Source organism: Convolutriloba macropyga, chromosome 8 (genome assembly GCF_964194025.1).
Source record: "Convolutriloba macropyga chromosome 8, txConMacr16.3, whole genome shotgun sequence".
In the NCBI taxonomy this organism is placed as follows: domain Eukaryota; kingdom Metazoa; phylum Xenacoelomorpha; order Acoela; family Convolutidae; genus Convolutriloba; species Convolutriloba macropyga.
Window position 1 is genome coordinate 57,492,561 of NC_134475.1, and position 17,124 is coordinate 57,509,684.

The 17,124-nt window shown below is 32.8% G+C and overlaps 1 protein-coding gene across 1 annotated transcript in view; it reads right to left on the bottom strand.

Moving 5' to 3' along the window:
* LOC142344851 (fibronectin-like) overlaps positions 1-17,124 on the bottom strand; it is a 110,886-nt gene that overhangs the window by 75,113 nt on the left and 18,649 nt on the right. Inside the window, exon 7 of the mRNA XM_075396873.1 lies at positions 4,653-4,806. Coding sequence (XP_075252988.1) covers positions 4,653-4,806 — 154 coding nt within the window. The remainder of the gene's footprint in view (positions 1-4,652; positions 4,807-17,124) is intronic.

Consider the following 17,124-nt stretch of genomic DNA (forward strand, 5'->3'; position numbering starts at 1 on the left):
ATCTATGTCTTTGACAACAAAGACTTACACGACCTGATCTTCAACTGGTCCACCTACAAACTGTTTCTCCTTTCCTTTTAGCCTTGCCAGGGTGGTCTGCTTGTGAGCTGAAAAGCTCGTCAAGCAACCTTCTGGATTATCTTGTTATATGATTTATCATCTTTTGTAATATGGTCTCCAGTAAATTCAACATCACTCCACAATAAACATACCTTTTAAACTTAATTTTTGGTTATCATATATAAAAGTTTGTTACCCGTGAATCAAACAAAAAACCAACATTTTTAAGAGCTAAATTCCCAAATTAAGCTTTATTATTTTTCATGATTTGCATGCATGATCATAAACGATTCTCGATAGGCATACATTGTCATATCTGAACTTTTCTGTCATTTTTGACATATGTATGTTTACCAAGAATGGTAACAAGAACCGACATTTTTTGTAGTTAATTTTCCCTAGTACCCATCCTCATCTTTATAAGCTTTCAAACAAGACCATATACGATACTTAAGGAACACAAACAATGATATATGAGTTTTATCATCGATCATGGCTGTGTCTCTTTACCGAGAGTGCTACAAAAACCAAAAAAGCCTAAAATATTAGTTCCTGTTTACCCATCAATTTTATCTCGAGTTTTCAAATAAGATAATATACGATTCTCAGTTTACATTCAAAGTCATATACGATGTTTCCTATGGCCATATACGAGTAACATACTTACTTAGCATCGTAAAAAAATCAACAATCTTCAAGATAATAAGCTTCAATTTACTCATCATTGTCCTCTAGATTTCAATCAAAATCATGAACGATTCTTAGTAAATGCAGGAACAGGATATGATTTTTCTTATCATAAATGATTTGGCACCATTACATAGAATGGTACAAAAAAACAACATCTTTTAAAATATGAGTTCCCGGATTACACTTCGTTATCCTTTCCAGAACAAATACATGATCATATACTATTATCAGTAAATATACACAGTCATATATGAATTGTTTTATTATTACGACAGTGCAGGTTTACTGAGAGTCCTACAAAAACCAACAGCTTTTGAGAAATAATTTTGCGATTTTCTCATCATTCTTCTCTATAGTTCACGCAAGATAATATACGATTCTCAGTAAACACACAATTTCGGGTATGTTTCTTCTTATCATATTTGACCATTTACGTTTACCATGAAACGTACTAAGAAAACAACAATCTTTTAGGAAACGAGTTCCCGCATTACCTATCATTATCTTTCCTATAGTTCATATAAAGTCCTATACGATTCTCAGTGATTATATACAGTCATATTTATTTTTTGTGACTTATACAACCATGTATGTGTTGTCAACAATCGTATACAACATTAACACTCTTTAGAAATAAGTTCCGGGTTTGTCCATTATTAATTTTTCCAGATCAAGATCAAATACAGCTCTCAGTATAAAAGTATAGTCATTATTATTTTTTCCTATCATATGTGACATCGAGGAATTGTGAAGAAAAAAACCAACATTCTCAAAAGATCAGTTTCTGGTCTACCCATCATTATCTTTCCAAGGTTTCATACGATACAAATACGATTCTCAATACGCTTTTGTACATGATTTTTGTCGTCATAAAAGAAATTTTAAATCGAACAAAAAAGCAATACTTTCAGGAGATAATTACCCAATTTACGCATCTTTTTTTCCTAGTTTGCATACATGATCAAATATTATTATCGGTAGGCATACGTCGTCTTATTTGAACTTTCATGTCAATTTGAAATATGACCATATACATATGAATAGAATGGTACCAAGAATCCGACAAACTTAAGACATAAGTTTCCCTTTTATTCATGCTGTTCTTAAGTAGTTTTTCATAAAAGATTGTTAGCGATAAACAGTAAAATCTAAAATGAAACAGGTAATATGATTTTTCTCATCAACTATGGCTGTGTCTATGCACCAAGAATCCTAAAAAAATCAAAATATCTGAAGAGATTAGTTCTCTGTTCACCTATCATTATAACTCAGAGAATTCATTAAACAAATCCCATTAATTTTAATACACATCCCATTTTACAATTCCCATTAAACATGTAAAGTCATATATGATTGTTCTTGGCAAATTTGATCATTTACGTTTACCATATTTACCTATAATTGATCGGGCACGTTTACCCAGAATCGTACAGAAAATCAACATATTTTTAGGAGATGAGTTCCCGGATTACACAGTTTTATTTTTCCTAGAAATTATACAAGATCATATACTAATATCAATAAATATACACAGTCACCATTATCAAGAATCGTGAACAAAAATGACATCATTCAAGATCCAGATAATCGATTTTTCGTCGGTATTACATTTCATACAAGATCATATAGGGTTATCGGTAAACATGGACTTTTATATATACTACTATTACAAGGAGCGTGCTACATGTTTTGGATTGTGGGAACTAGTATTCGCTTTACAGTAATGTTTTCTTACCATAATTCGGGATGTATTTTTTCGCAGTATCAGTTTTTAGTATCAGAAGGAAAATAGTACCCGATAAATTTTTCGGATAACTTTCTCCGTCTTTCCTTGCTCTAAAAACATCATATGTTACCGCATTCCGAGCAAAACTGGATAAAGAAAATTTGCTTAGAGGAGAAAAACTACTCAAAAACAAAACGTCCCATTTTTCCTGATAAATAAAATTTCGTCAGCTATTTTCTACTCTCAAAAAATATTCAGAAGTTTATTTTGTTTTCAAAAAAACATTTGCATCAATTACAATTCGAAACAATTGGAGTGAGCATATTGGAAGCCTTTTACTGTCTCTTTTTGCTAAGCACTTCTAAATGCCATGGTTGTCCAGTCTGGGACCTCAAATGTGACTAAAAACTGTCTATTTATCAAAACAGTCGTCTTTATTTGTGGCTTCCATAGTCGTGGAATGAGTGGGAAAAAAAGAATGCAATAAGAAATGAGCTGCTGAACAAAAAAAAAACAAAAACTTCTAATTGATCAGACGGTTGCTTTACATTTTGATCTTATTGGGCTTGGCTTTTGTAAGAATCAGACGGTTGCTTTGGCTATCTTATTTGGTTTCTTGTGTTCTCGCTCACCTTTGAGTTTTGTGCCTAGTACGTAGTGCTTCAAGTGTTTAGTCCCTTTAAATAGATTTATAATCTCTAGTCATTAAATAGCGTGTTTTGTACCGGTAGGTTTTACCTTTCTTGAATGGCACACTGCAAGTGTTTTGGTGTCATTTTTGTTTATTGAAATTAATGGCGCTCCCAGTTGAATTGCAATGGCATCCACTAATTGTTTGCTACCCTCAGATGTGCATTTGTTCGATGTGTCGAACGTATCTTAATTTCCTAAGATTCACTCAGTAATATTATTCAGTAATTCTTGTTCCACTTTTTTCACTTCCACGTTTTTAACTCTTCTATTATCAATGGTGTCTTTAGTTGGTTTGTGAGATCCAGAATTTGATTTCCTAAGTTTTGAGCCAAACTTTTTGCAGATTTTTTATTTTAACACTAAGATGGCATAGATTTGTGACATTTTGAGATTGATGCCGTCAAAATCGATGTGGTAGCTTGACCTGTCCATTTGAGATTCAAATTTTTTGCCTTCACAGATTACGCACTTTGTCCTGCCATTTCAGAGCAAATCTAGAAGTTAGTCTTCTTCATTGGGAACTTAAATCAGGTTTCCCTCAATACTATTAAAATCTCATCATGCCAGACAACAATTTCTAAAATTTCAAACTTACATAAATGCTCTCTTGCAATGAACAGGCATATCTGTGGTAATTAAAAATCGCTGTTATATCTAAAACGGTCCCAGGAGTTTCTCGGTTATTATTGTCAAAAAGAGCGTTTGAGAAGTTTTGAGAACTAAAGAAGGTAATAGTAACAGCTTATGGTTTTGTTTCGTTTTTTATCCGTTGAGATTTGTGTAATTTTGTCTTCCATATCTTACGTTTGTGCCCCCAACTTATTGCATTTTCCACGAGTTCAGTTCCGGTTCTATTGTTTTTGTTTTTGATTAATACAAACCTACTTTTGATCTACTGTGCAAATGCTTTTTTTCTTACAAAGTGCGGTCAATTTGGTTCATTTTGTCCAGCTCATTTGTCTACTTTGTCTACATTTGATTTCATTGAACAGATTAGAATTCCAGGTCATATGCGGAGTTCCCTAGTCGAGACCTGGAATTTATGAAAAGCGACCTATTAATTCCGGGGGGGGGGGGGGGGGGGGGTAAATATTGAATTAAATTACACGGTCGAGGACCCTAGTTAAAGACTAGGTTAATTCTTTCCATAAGTCCAGCCAAATTCTTTTCATATGCAAAAATGCAAAATGAGGCAAATTAAAAAGTTCCTACAACACCTGGGTTTTCGTATCTGTCGAACAAGGCTTTCGTTCTGTTAAACAGTTTGCGTTGCCTTGTTCACAATTATATCAACTTCTTGGGCAGTGGATAACTGTGATTACATTATCCGTGAAAGGGATTAATTTACAATAAAAGTGTATGCAATTGACGTGTAGTTGAAAGAAAGTATAGTTTCGTCAAAATGATTTGTTCTATTACTGGGGGGTATCGATCAACTAGTCTTTTTATATGTGAACCACAGAACTAGGTTTGATCAACTCACGTTAAATTTGAAACTTGTGTTTTGAGGTTTGAGTTGCCCATTGTGTCATTAAAGTAGAACCCACTGACGGATCCAGTAGCTGGGTTGTTCCACATTAATTCTGCTGAGTTTGGTAACCGATTCGTCACCCCAATTGATGTGGGCATACCCGGATCTGAAAAACATGTAATTATTTAGTAGTCGTAATTCAGAAATTCTGCAACTGATCATTAATTTTGAACTACTGGTTTCTCAATAGGCAAAACGGTCCTGATGCCGATACCAGAAAACCCGCGTACCAAGCTATTAAGCACAAAAATAGACTAAATTTGCAAAAAAAAATGCTGGTGACCTTGTTAGCAAAAAAAACTACTACTACAGTGATAGTTAACAAATGCATGATTCTTGAAATTATATTTACCAAGTTTATTCGAACTGGCACGATGTAAAACTCATTAATCGACGAAACAAAAAAAATTACCCAAATTATCACTTTTTTTTTTAACATAGATGGACGTGTCAAATAGACGTAAAAGATAGGAAGCCAATTCGATTAAAAAAAAAGTTGCATAGCTTTCCCTCGCAATGCTGATTGTGGATTAAGAAATCAACAGGTACTGAACAGAGATTGCATCTTTACTGAGTAAAAATATATGACATGCCATTTATGATGAAAAATAAGTTACCAGAAAACTCAACAGAAATCTTTTGCTAATGAATGCGACTGATGACGTCAAATGAATTCAAATGAAAACAGTTAATGAATGACATTAAAACTATTAAACCAAAACGGATCTATAATGTTTTGGCCCCACAGTGTTTTTTATGCAGAAACAGGAAAAATGGTAGGGAAATTAGCAACCCGTGTTCGCAAAAGTGTCCTAATGCTAGCCGCGAAATACAAGTACAAACTTTATAACCTATTTTTCGCACGGCTTGTATCACGCATCTGCTCCTTTTATGTATCAATTTTTTGCACGCAAGGTAGCTCGATTTCGCATATAATCCGCAATTAGGTCTAATTAAATGCGCGTTTTTGAGCATAAAAGTGATTATTAAAGCTTTATTACTACTTTATTATTTCTTATCAAAGAGTTCCTAGCCGGTTCATTGAATGTACACCAGTACATCAACAAGCCGTCATAGAAGTTTTTTCTAATATTTCACGATATTTTTTCACCCTTAATTACTTATCAAAGGGATTGAATCTACAACCGTCCCACATTGACAAACAAAGCTTTTTTTGAGCGAGGGATTTTTCGGAAAAAATCAATTTTTGTGGCACTGGGACGTACATCATCCATTTCACAAAATAGATTCGACGAGTGAAAAAAGATTTTGCCAATAAAATAGATTTGGCCAGTGAAAAAAGATTCGGCCAGTCCCACATTGACAAACAAAGCCTTTTTGAGCGAGGAATATTTCGGGGAAAAAAACAGTTTTTGTGGCATTGGGAGGTACCATTTTTAAATTTTTGGTATAATACAATCGAAATGCATAGGAGATACTACGAAAAAAGTATGAGCAACGTTCAACAACTCTTTGACCCATGCGTTTACATCATATTTTTGAAATACGAAACGACTTTAGAGAAACATTTGACGAAATCTTAAAACTATACTTTATCTAAGACTAACCTTAAATTTCTTTACATCGTAGACAAAGTTAGCCTGACACACGTTTCTCTTATCACGTTGAACCACCTAGACCCAAAAGTCGAGAAAAAAAGAAAGCATTTTACATAAAAAACAGACGATTTTTTTTCTTTACTTTTCTAATGTACCAATTTTTCAAGTATTGACCCCAAAGCAAAAAACTTTTGGTTTAATACAAATGGTATGAATAGTACAATGGATACTACGAAAATAGTCTGAGCAATATTCTAGAACTCCTTGACCCATAGGGTCACATCGAATTTTTTAAATAAGAGATGAATTTTGAGAAACCTTTGACGAAATCGCGAAACTGGATTTTATATCAGACTAATCCTAAATTTCTTTACAGAATAGCCAAAGCCAGCCTGACAGTCTCTCTTATCACTTTGAACCACCTAGACACAACAGTCGAGAAATAAGAAGGCATTTTACATAAAAAACAGACAAATTTTTTGAATTTCCGAACTTAACATTTCTAATGTACCAATTTTTCAAATATTGACCCCCCAAAGCAAAACTTTTTGATTTAATACAATCCGCATGAATAGGTGATACTACGAAAATAGTATTAGCAACTCCTTATCCAATAGGGTCACATCATGTTTTTTAAATAAGACTTTATATAGCACTAAACCTTATTTTGTTTACATCGTAGCCAAAGTTAGCCTGAGAAGTTTTTCTTATCACTTTGATGCATCTAGACCCAATAGTCGAGAAATAAGAAGGCATTTTACATAAAAAAATACAGACGATTTTTTTTGCGTTTCCGAACATTACACTTCTAATGTACCAATTTTTCAAGTAATGACCCCAAAGCAAAAAAAACTTTCGTTTAATACAGTTGATATGAATAGTAGATACAACGAAAATAGTATGAACAATATTCTACAACTCCTTGACCCATAGGTTCACATCATATTTTTTAAATACGAAACGACTTTAGAGAAACATTTGACGAAATTGCAAAACTTGACTTTATATAACACTAAACTTAAATTTCTTTACATCATCGTCGCAGTTAGCTTGACGCACGTCGTTTCTGTTAGCACTTTGGACCACCTACACCCAATAATTCAGAAACAAGAAGGCATTTTACATAAAAAAAAACAGACGAATTGTTTGCGTTTCCGATCTTTACTTTTCTAATGTACCAATATTCCAAGTATTGATCCCACAGCAAAAATTTTTGGTTGAATACTATCCACATGAACACTAGATACTACGAAAATATTATGCGCAACATTTTACAACTCTTTGACCCATGGGGTTACATCATATTTTTGAAATACGAAACAACTTTAGAGAAACATTTGACGAAATTACAAAATTTGACTTTATATAGCACTAATCTTAAATTTCTTTACATCATGTCCATCGTTAGCCTGACACACTATTTTCTTATCACTATGAACCACCTAGACGCAATAGTCGAGAAATAAGAATGCTTTTTACATAAAAAACAGACAAATTTTTGGCGTTTCCGAACTTTACTCTTCTAATGTCCCAATTTTTCAAGTTTTGGCCGCAAAGCAAAAAATTTTGGGTTTATTACAATCCATATGGATAGGAGATACTACGAAGATAGTATGAGCAACATTCTACACTTCTGTGACCCATGGGGTTACATCATATGTTTTGAAATACGAAACCACTTTAGAGAAACATTTGACAAATTTGCGAAACTTAGTTTTATAAAACACTAACCTTAAATTTCTTTAAATCATAGCCAAGGACAGCTTGACACACGTCTTTCTTATCACTTTGAACCACCTAGACCCAACAGTCGAGAAATAAGAAGGCATTTTACATAAAAAACAGACCAATTTTTGGCCATTCCGAACTTTACACTTCTAATGTACCAATTTTTAAAGTTTTGACCGCAAAGCAAAAAATTTTGGGTTTAATACAATTCAAATGGATGGGATATACTACGAAGATAGTATGAGCAACATTCTACACTTCTTTGACCCATGGGGTTATATCATATTTTTGAAACACGAAATCACTTTAGAGAAACTTTTCACGAAATTGCAAAACATAACTTTATATAACACTAACCTTAAATTTCTTAAAATCATAGCCAGGGACAGCTTAACACACGTCTTTCTTATCACTTTGAACCACATAGACCCAACAGTCGAGAAATAAGAATGCATTTTACATAAAAAACAGTCGAATTTTCTGCGTTTCCGAACTTTACATTTCTAATGTACCAGTTTTTCAAGTATTGACCCCCAAAGCAAAACTTTGTGATTTAATACAGTCTGCATGAAAAGGAGATACTAAGAAAATAGTATTAGCAACTCCTTATCCCATAGGGTCACATCATATTTTTTAAATAAGAATTTATATAGCACTAAAACTGATTTTGTTTACATCGTAGCCAAAGTTACCCTGAGAAGTTTTTCTTATCACTTTGATGCACCTAGACCCAATAGTCGAGAAATAAGAAGGCATTTTAAATAAAAAAACAGACGAATTTTTTGCGTTTCCGAACTTTTCATTTCTAATGTACCAATTTTTCAAGTATTGATCCCACAGAAAAAATTTTGGTTTAATATTATCCACATGAATACGGGATACTACGAAAATAGTATGAGCAACATTTTACAACTCTTTGACCCATGGGGTTACATCATATTTTTGAAATACGAAACGACTTTAAAGAAACATTTGACGAAATTGCAAAGCTTGACTTTATATAGCACTAATCTTAAATTTCTTTTCATCAAGGCCATCGTTAGCCCAACACACTATTTTCTTATCACTTTGAACCACCTACACGCAATAGTCGAGAAATAAGAAGGCATTTTACATAAAAACAGACGAAATTTTTGCGTTTCCGAACTTTTCATTTCTAAAGTACCAATTTTTCTAGTATTGATCCCACAGCAACAATTTTTGGTTTAAAACTATCCACATGAATACTAGATACTACGAAAATAGTATGAGCAACATTATACAACTTTTTGACCCATGAGTTTACATCATATTTTTGAAATACGAAACGACTTTAGAGAAACAATTGACGAAATTGCAAAACTTGACTTTATATAAAACAAATCTTAAATTTCTTTACATCAAGGCCATTTTTAGCCCGAAACCCTATTGTGTTATCACTTTGAACCACCTAGACCCAATCGTCGAGAAATAAGAAGACATTTTACATAAAAAACAGACAAATTTTTGGCGTTTCCGACCTTTACTCTTCTAATATACCAATTTTTCAATTTTTGACCGCAAAGCAAAAAATTTTGGGTTTAATGCAATCCATATGGATAGGAGATACTACAAAGATAGTATGAGCAACATTCTACACTTCTTTGACCCATGGGGTTACATCATATGTTTTGAAATACGAAACCACTTTAGAGAAACATTTGCAAAATTGCGAAACTTAGTTTTATATAACACTAACCTTAAATTTCTTTAAATCATAGCCAAGGACAGCTTGACACACGTCTTTCTTATCACTTTGAACCACCTAGACCCAACAGTCGAGAAATAAGAAGGCATTTTACATAAAAAACAGACCAATTTTTGGCAATTCCGAACTTTACTCTTCTAATGTACCAATTTTTAAAGTTTTGACCGCAAAGCAAAAAATTTTGGGTTTAATACAATTCAAATGGATGGGATATACTACGAAGATAGTATGAGCAACATTCTACACTTCTTTGACCCATGGGGTTACATCATATTTTTGAAACACGAAATCACTTTAGAGAAACTTTTCACGAAATTGCAAAACATAACTTTAAATAACACTAACCTTAAATTTCTTAAAATCATAGCCAGGGACAGCTTAACACACGTCTTTCTTATCACTTTGAACCACATAGACCCAACAGTCGAGAAATAAGAATGCATTTTACATAAAAAACAGTCGAATTTTCTGCGTTTCCGAACTTTACATTTCTAATGTACCAGTTTTTCAAGTATTGACCCCCAAAGCAAAGCTTTTTGATTTAATACAGTCCGCATGAAAAGGAGATACTAAGAAGATAGTATTAGCAACTCCTTATCCCATAGGGTCACATCATATTTTTTAAATAAGACTTTATATAGCACTAAAACTGATTTTGTTTACATCGTAGCCAAAGTTATCCTGAGAAGTTTTTCTTATCACTTTGATGCACCTAGACCCAATAGTCGAGAAATAAGAAGGCATTTTAAATAAAAAAACAGACGAATTTTTTGCGTTTCCGAACTTTTCATTTCTAATGTACCAATTTTTCAAGTATTTATCCCACAGAAAAAATTTTGGTTTAAATTTATCCACATGAATACGGGATATTACGAAAATAGTATGAGCAACATTTTACAACTCTTTGACCCATGGTGTTACATCATATTTTTGAAATACGAAACGACTTTAGAGAAACATTTGACGAAATTGCAAAGCTTGACTTTATATAGCACTAATCTTAATTTCTTTTCATCAAGGCCATCGTTAGCCCAACACACTATTTTCTTATCACTTTGAACCACCTACACGCAATAGTCGAGAAATAAGAAGGCATTTTACATAAAAAACAGACGAAACTTTTGCGTTTCCGAACTTTTCATTTCTAAAGTACCAATTTTTCTAGTATTGATCCCACAGCAACAATTTTTGGTTTAAAACTATCCACATGAATACTAGATACTACGAAAATAGTATGAGCAACATTATACAACTTTTTGACCCATGGGGTTACATCATATTTTTGAAATACGAAACGACTTTAGAGAAACATTTGACGAAATTGCAAAACTTAACTTTTTATAAAACTAATCTTAAATTTCTCTACATCAAGGCCATCGCTAGCTTGACACACTATCATCCTATCACTTTGAACCACCTAGACCCAATAGTCGAGAAATAAGAATGCATTTTACATAAAAAAACAGACGAAATTTTTGCGTTTCCGAACTTTACTCTTCTAATATACCAATTTTTCAAGTTTTGACCGCAAAGCAAAAATTTTGAGTTTAATACAATCCATATGGATAGGAGATACTACGAAGATAGTATGAGCAACATTCTACACTTCTTTGACCCATGGGGTTACATCATATGTTTTGAAATACGAAACCACTTTAGAGAAACATTTGACAAAATTGCGAAACTTAGTTTTATATAACACTAACCTTAAATTTCTTTAAATCATAGCCAAGGACAGCTTGACACACTATCATCCTATCACTTTGAACCACCTAGACCCAATAGTCGAGAAATAAGAATGCATTTTACATAAAAAAACAGACGAAATTTTTGCGTTTCCGAACTTTACTCTTCTAATATACCAATTTTTCAAGTTTTGATCGCAAAGCAAAAATTTTTGGTTTAAAACTATTCACATGAATACTAGATACTACGAAAAGAGTATGAGCAACATTTTACAACTCTTTGGTCCATGGGGTTACATCATATTTTTGAAATACGAAACGAATTGACGAAAAAAAATGATGATAGTGTGTCGAAAAAAACAGACGAATTTCTTGCGTTTCCGAACTTTACTTTTCTAATGTGACAATTTTTCAATTATTGAACCCCCAAAGCAAAATTTTTTGGTTTAATACAATTCAAATGATTAGGAGATACTCCGAAATTATTATGAGCAACATTCTACAACTCTTTGACCCATAGGGTCACATCACATTTTTAAATAAGAGACGAATTTTGAGAAACATTGAACGAAATTGCAAAACTTGACTTTCTATAACATTAGTCTTAAATTTCCTTACATCATCGCGAAAGTTAGCCTGACACACGTTTCTCTTACCACTGCGAACCACCTACACCCAATAGTCGAGAAATAAGAATGCAATTTACCTAAAAAACAGACGAATTTTTTTTCGTTTCCGAACTTTTCATTTCTAATGTCCCAATTTTTCCAGTATTCAACCCACAGCAAAAATTTTTTGTTTAAAAAAATCCACATGAATAGGAGATACTACGAAGATAGTGCGAGCAAAAATTTACAAATCTTTGGCCCATGGGTTACATCATAATTTTGAAATGCGAAACGACTTTAGAGAAACATTTGAAGAAATTGCAGAACTTGACTTTATATAACACTAATCTTGAATTTCTTTACATCAAGGCTATTGTTTACCTGACAATACTACGAAAACAGTAATAGCAACTCCTTGTCCCATAGCGTCACATCATATTTTTTAAAAAAGTGACGAATTTTGAGAAACATTGGATGAAATTGCAAAGCTTGACTTTATATAGCACTAAACCTGAATTTGTTTACATCGTAGCCAAAGTTAGCCTGAGAAGTTTCTCTTATCACTCTGATGCACCTAGACCCAATAGTCGAGAAATAAGAAGGCATTTTACATACAAAAAGCAGACGAATTTTTTGCGTTTCCGAACATTACTTTTCGAATGTACCAATTTTTCAAGTATTGACCCCAAAGCAAAAAATTTTTGGTTTAATACAGTTGATTTGAATAGTAGATACAAGGAAAATAGTATGAGCAATATTCTACTACTCCTCGACCCATATGGTCACATCACATTTTTTAAATAAGAGACAAATTTTGAAAAACGTTGGACGAAATTGCAAAACTTGACTTTATATAACACTAATCTTAAATTTCTTTACATCAAGGCCATCGTTTACCTGACAAACTATTTTCTTATCACTTTGAACCCCTTAGACCCTTAGAACAGTCGAGAAATAAGTAGGCATTTTACATAAAAAACAGACGAATTTTTTGCGTTTCCGAACATTACTTTTCAAATGTACCAATTTTTCAAGTATTGACCCCAGAGCAAAAAATTTTTGGTTTAATACAGTTGATACGAATAGTAGATACAACGAAAAAAGTATGAGCAATATTCTACAACTCGTTGACCCATAGGGTCACATCATATTTTTTAAACAAGAGACGAATTTTGAAAAACGTCGGACGAAATTGCAAAACTTGACTTTATATAACATTGATCTTAAATTTCTATAAATAATAGCCAAAGGTAGACTGATATACGTTTCTCTTATCACTTTGCATCACCTAGACGCAATAGTCGAGAAATAAGAAAACATTTTACAAAAAAGGCAGACGAATTTTTTGCGTTTCCGAACTTTACTTTTCTAATGTACCAATTTCTCAAGCATTGGCCCCAAAGCAAAAATTTTGAGTTTAATACAATCCATATGAGTAGGAGATACTACGAAAATAGTATGACTTTATATAGCACTAAACTTATATTTCTTTACATCGTAGCCAAAGTTAGACTGAAAAGTTTCGCTTAACACTTTGAAGCACCTAGACCCAATAGTCGAGAAATAAGAAGACATTTTACATAAAAAAACAGTCAAATTTTTTGCGTTTCCGAACATTACTTTTCTAATGTACCAATTTTTCAAGTATTGACCCCAAAGCAAAAAATTTTTGGTTTAATACAGTTGATATGAATAGTAGATACAACGAAAATAGTATGACTTTATATAGCACTAAATTTATATTTCTTTACTTCGTAGCCAAAATTAGCCTGAGAAGTTTCTCTTATCACTTTGATGCACCTAGACCCAATAGTCGAGAAATAAGAAGGCATTTTAAATAAAAAAACAGACGAGTTTTTTGCGTTTCCGAACTCTTCATTTCTAATGTACCAATTTTTCTAGTATTGATCCCACAGCAACAATTTTTGGTTTAAAACTATCCACATGAATACTAGATACTACGAAAATAGTATGAGCAACATTATACAACTTTTTGACCCATGGGGTTACATCATATTTTTGAAATACGAAACGACTTTAGAGAAACATTTGACGAAATTGCAAAACTTAACTTTATATAGCACTAATCTTAAATTTCTTTTCATCAAGGCCATCGTTAGCCCAACACACTATTTTCTTATCACTTTGAACCACCTACACGCAATAGTCGAGAAATAAGAAGGCATTTTACATAAAAACAGACGAAATTTTTGCGTTTCCGAACTTTTCATTTCTAAAGTACCAATTTTTCTAGTATTGATCCCACAGCAACAATTTTTGGTTTAAAACTATCCACATGAATACTAGATACTACGAAAATAGTATGAGCAACATTATACAACTTTTTGACCCATGAGTTTACATCATATTTTTGGATATTACGGGATATTTATATAGCACTAAACCTTATTTTGTTTACATCGTAGCCAAAGTTAGCCTGAGAAGTTTTTCTTATCACTTTGATGCATCTAGACCCAATATTCGAGAAATAAGAAGGCATTTTACATAAAAAAAAGACAAATTTTTTGCGTTTCCGAACATTACTTTTCTAATGTACCGATTTTTCAAGTATTGACCACAAAGCAAAAACAAATTTGGCTTAATACAGTTTATATGGATAGTAGATACTACGAAAATATTATGAGCAATACTCTACAACTCCTTGACCCATGGGGTTACATCATATTTTCGAAATACGAAACCACTTTAGAGAAACATTTGACGAAATTACAAAACTTGACTTTTTATAACACTATTCTTAAATTTCTTTACATCAGGGCCATTGTTAGCCTGACATAGGATTTTCCTATCAATTTGAACCACCTAGAACCAATAGTCGAGAAATAAGAAAGAATTTTTTATAATAAGCAGACAAATTTTTTGCGTTTCGGAACTTTACTTTGGTAATGTGCCAATTTTTCAAGTAATGACCCCCAAAGCGAAACTTTTTGGTTTAGTACGAATCCACATGAATAGGATATACTACGAAAATAGTATTAGCAACATTCTACAACTCCTTGACCCATAGAGTCATATCATATTTTTGAAATGTGAAACGACTTTAGAGAAACAATCGACGAAATTGCAAAACTTGACTTTACATAACACTAATCTTAAATTTCTTTACTTCGAGGCAATCGTTAGTCTGACACACTATTTTTTTATCACTTTGAACAACCTAGACGCAATAGTTGAGAAATAAGGAGGCAATTTACATAAAAAACAGACGAATCTTTTTGGTTTCTGAACTTTACATTTCTAATGTACCAATTTTTTAAGTATGGACCCCAAAGCAAAAATTTTGAGTTTCAGACAATCCATATGAAAAGGAGATACTACGAAAAAGACATGAGCAACATTCTACAACTCCTTAACCCATAGGGTCACATCAAATAAGAGACGAATTTTGAGAAACATTGGACGAAATTGCAAAACTCGACAAAACATGTAATTGGCTCACCGAATTGCAACTTTTTGATTAGTTTGCAAACTAAGTCTTTTGTTCAGTGAATTGAAAACAGAAAAAAGAAAAACTTTGTCTTTTTTTGAAAATCCCTCAATACCTTTTGATGATATTTGTCGGATTTTCAGGTCGATTTGCCATTCTTGGTACACAAAAGCCGCTTGGTTTCTACATCAGTGCCCCTATTTATAGTGCCAGTCCAATATTGGTATACAAGCTCTTTTTTGAGCGAGGTTTTTTTCGGAAAAAAAAACCGATGGCTCGGCTTTTCGACTCTGTCTTTAAAGTTGTTCGTATTTAAATCCCTTTAAAGCTTTAAAAGCTTCATCTAAATTTTTAATAAAGTACTTATTACAGAGTATTAAATGAGCATACTCAAAATGCGCGCATTTAATTAGGCTCAATTGAGGAATATAGATACTTTCAATGCGAATAATAGATAACCAAAATGGGCAGAAACGTGCTACAAGACTTGTAACCTACTTTTCCATCCGAATATTCTTTTATTTCGCAAAATTGGCGGAACCCCTTTTGCGAAAAGTAAGATGCAAAGGATGTCTCCTAATTTCGTTCATATTATGTATCTAATTTTTGAGCCAATTTTAATACGGCGGAATTTTTGGGGTATACCTCTGCGTGTAATGTATGTTGTTATATAGCACGTTACTATGTAAAAAAAATAGAACGTGCGACTGGGAGCGTAAAAGATATAAGACCGCTATGCTGGGGGGACAGAATAGATCGACAAAATTGCTAAATTCAACTTCACTATTTGAACAAAAATATACAACACATTTTGAGCATCAGAAAATTTGACTTTACATAACACCAATCTTAAATTTCTTTACTTCAAGGCAATCGTTAGTCTGACACACTATTTTTTTATCACTTTGAACAACCTAGACGCAATAGTTGAGAAAAAAGGAGGCAATTTACATAAAAAACAGACGAATCTTTTTGGTTCCTGAACTTTACATTTCTAATGTACCAATTTTTTAAGTAGGGACCCCAAAGCAAAAATTTTGAGTTTCAGACAATCCATATGAAAAGGAGATACTACGAAAAAGACATGAGCAACATTCTACAACTCCTTAACCCATAGGGTCACATCAAATAAGAGACGAATTTTGAGAAACATTGGACGAAATTGCAAAACTCGACAAAACATGTAATTGGCTCACCGAATTGCAACTTTTTGATTAGTTTGCAAACTAAGTTTTTTGTTCAGTGAATTGAAAACAGAAAAAAGAAAAACTTTGTCTTTTTTTGAAAATCCCCCAATACCTTTTGATGATATTTGTCGGATTTTCAGGTCGATTTGCCATTCTTGGTACACAAAAGCCGCTTGGTTTCTACATCAGTGCCCCTATTTATAGTGCCAGTCCAATATTGGTATACAAGCTCTTTTTTGAGCGAGGGTTTTTTCGGAAAAAAACCGATGGCTCGGCTTTTCGACTCTGTCTTTAAAGTTGTTCGTATTTAAATCCCTTTAAAGCTTTAAAAGCTTCATCTAAATTTTTAATAAAGTACTTATTACAGAGTATTAAATGAGCATACTCAAAATGCGCGCATTTAATTAGGCTCAATTGAGGAATATAGATACTTTCAATGCGAATAATAGATAACCAAAATGGGCAGAAACGTGCTACAAGACT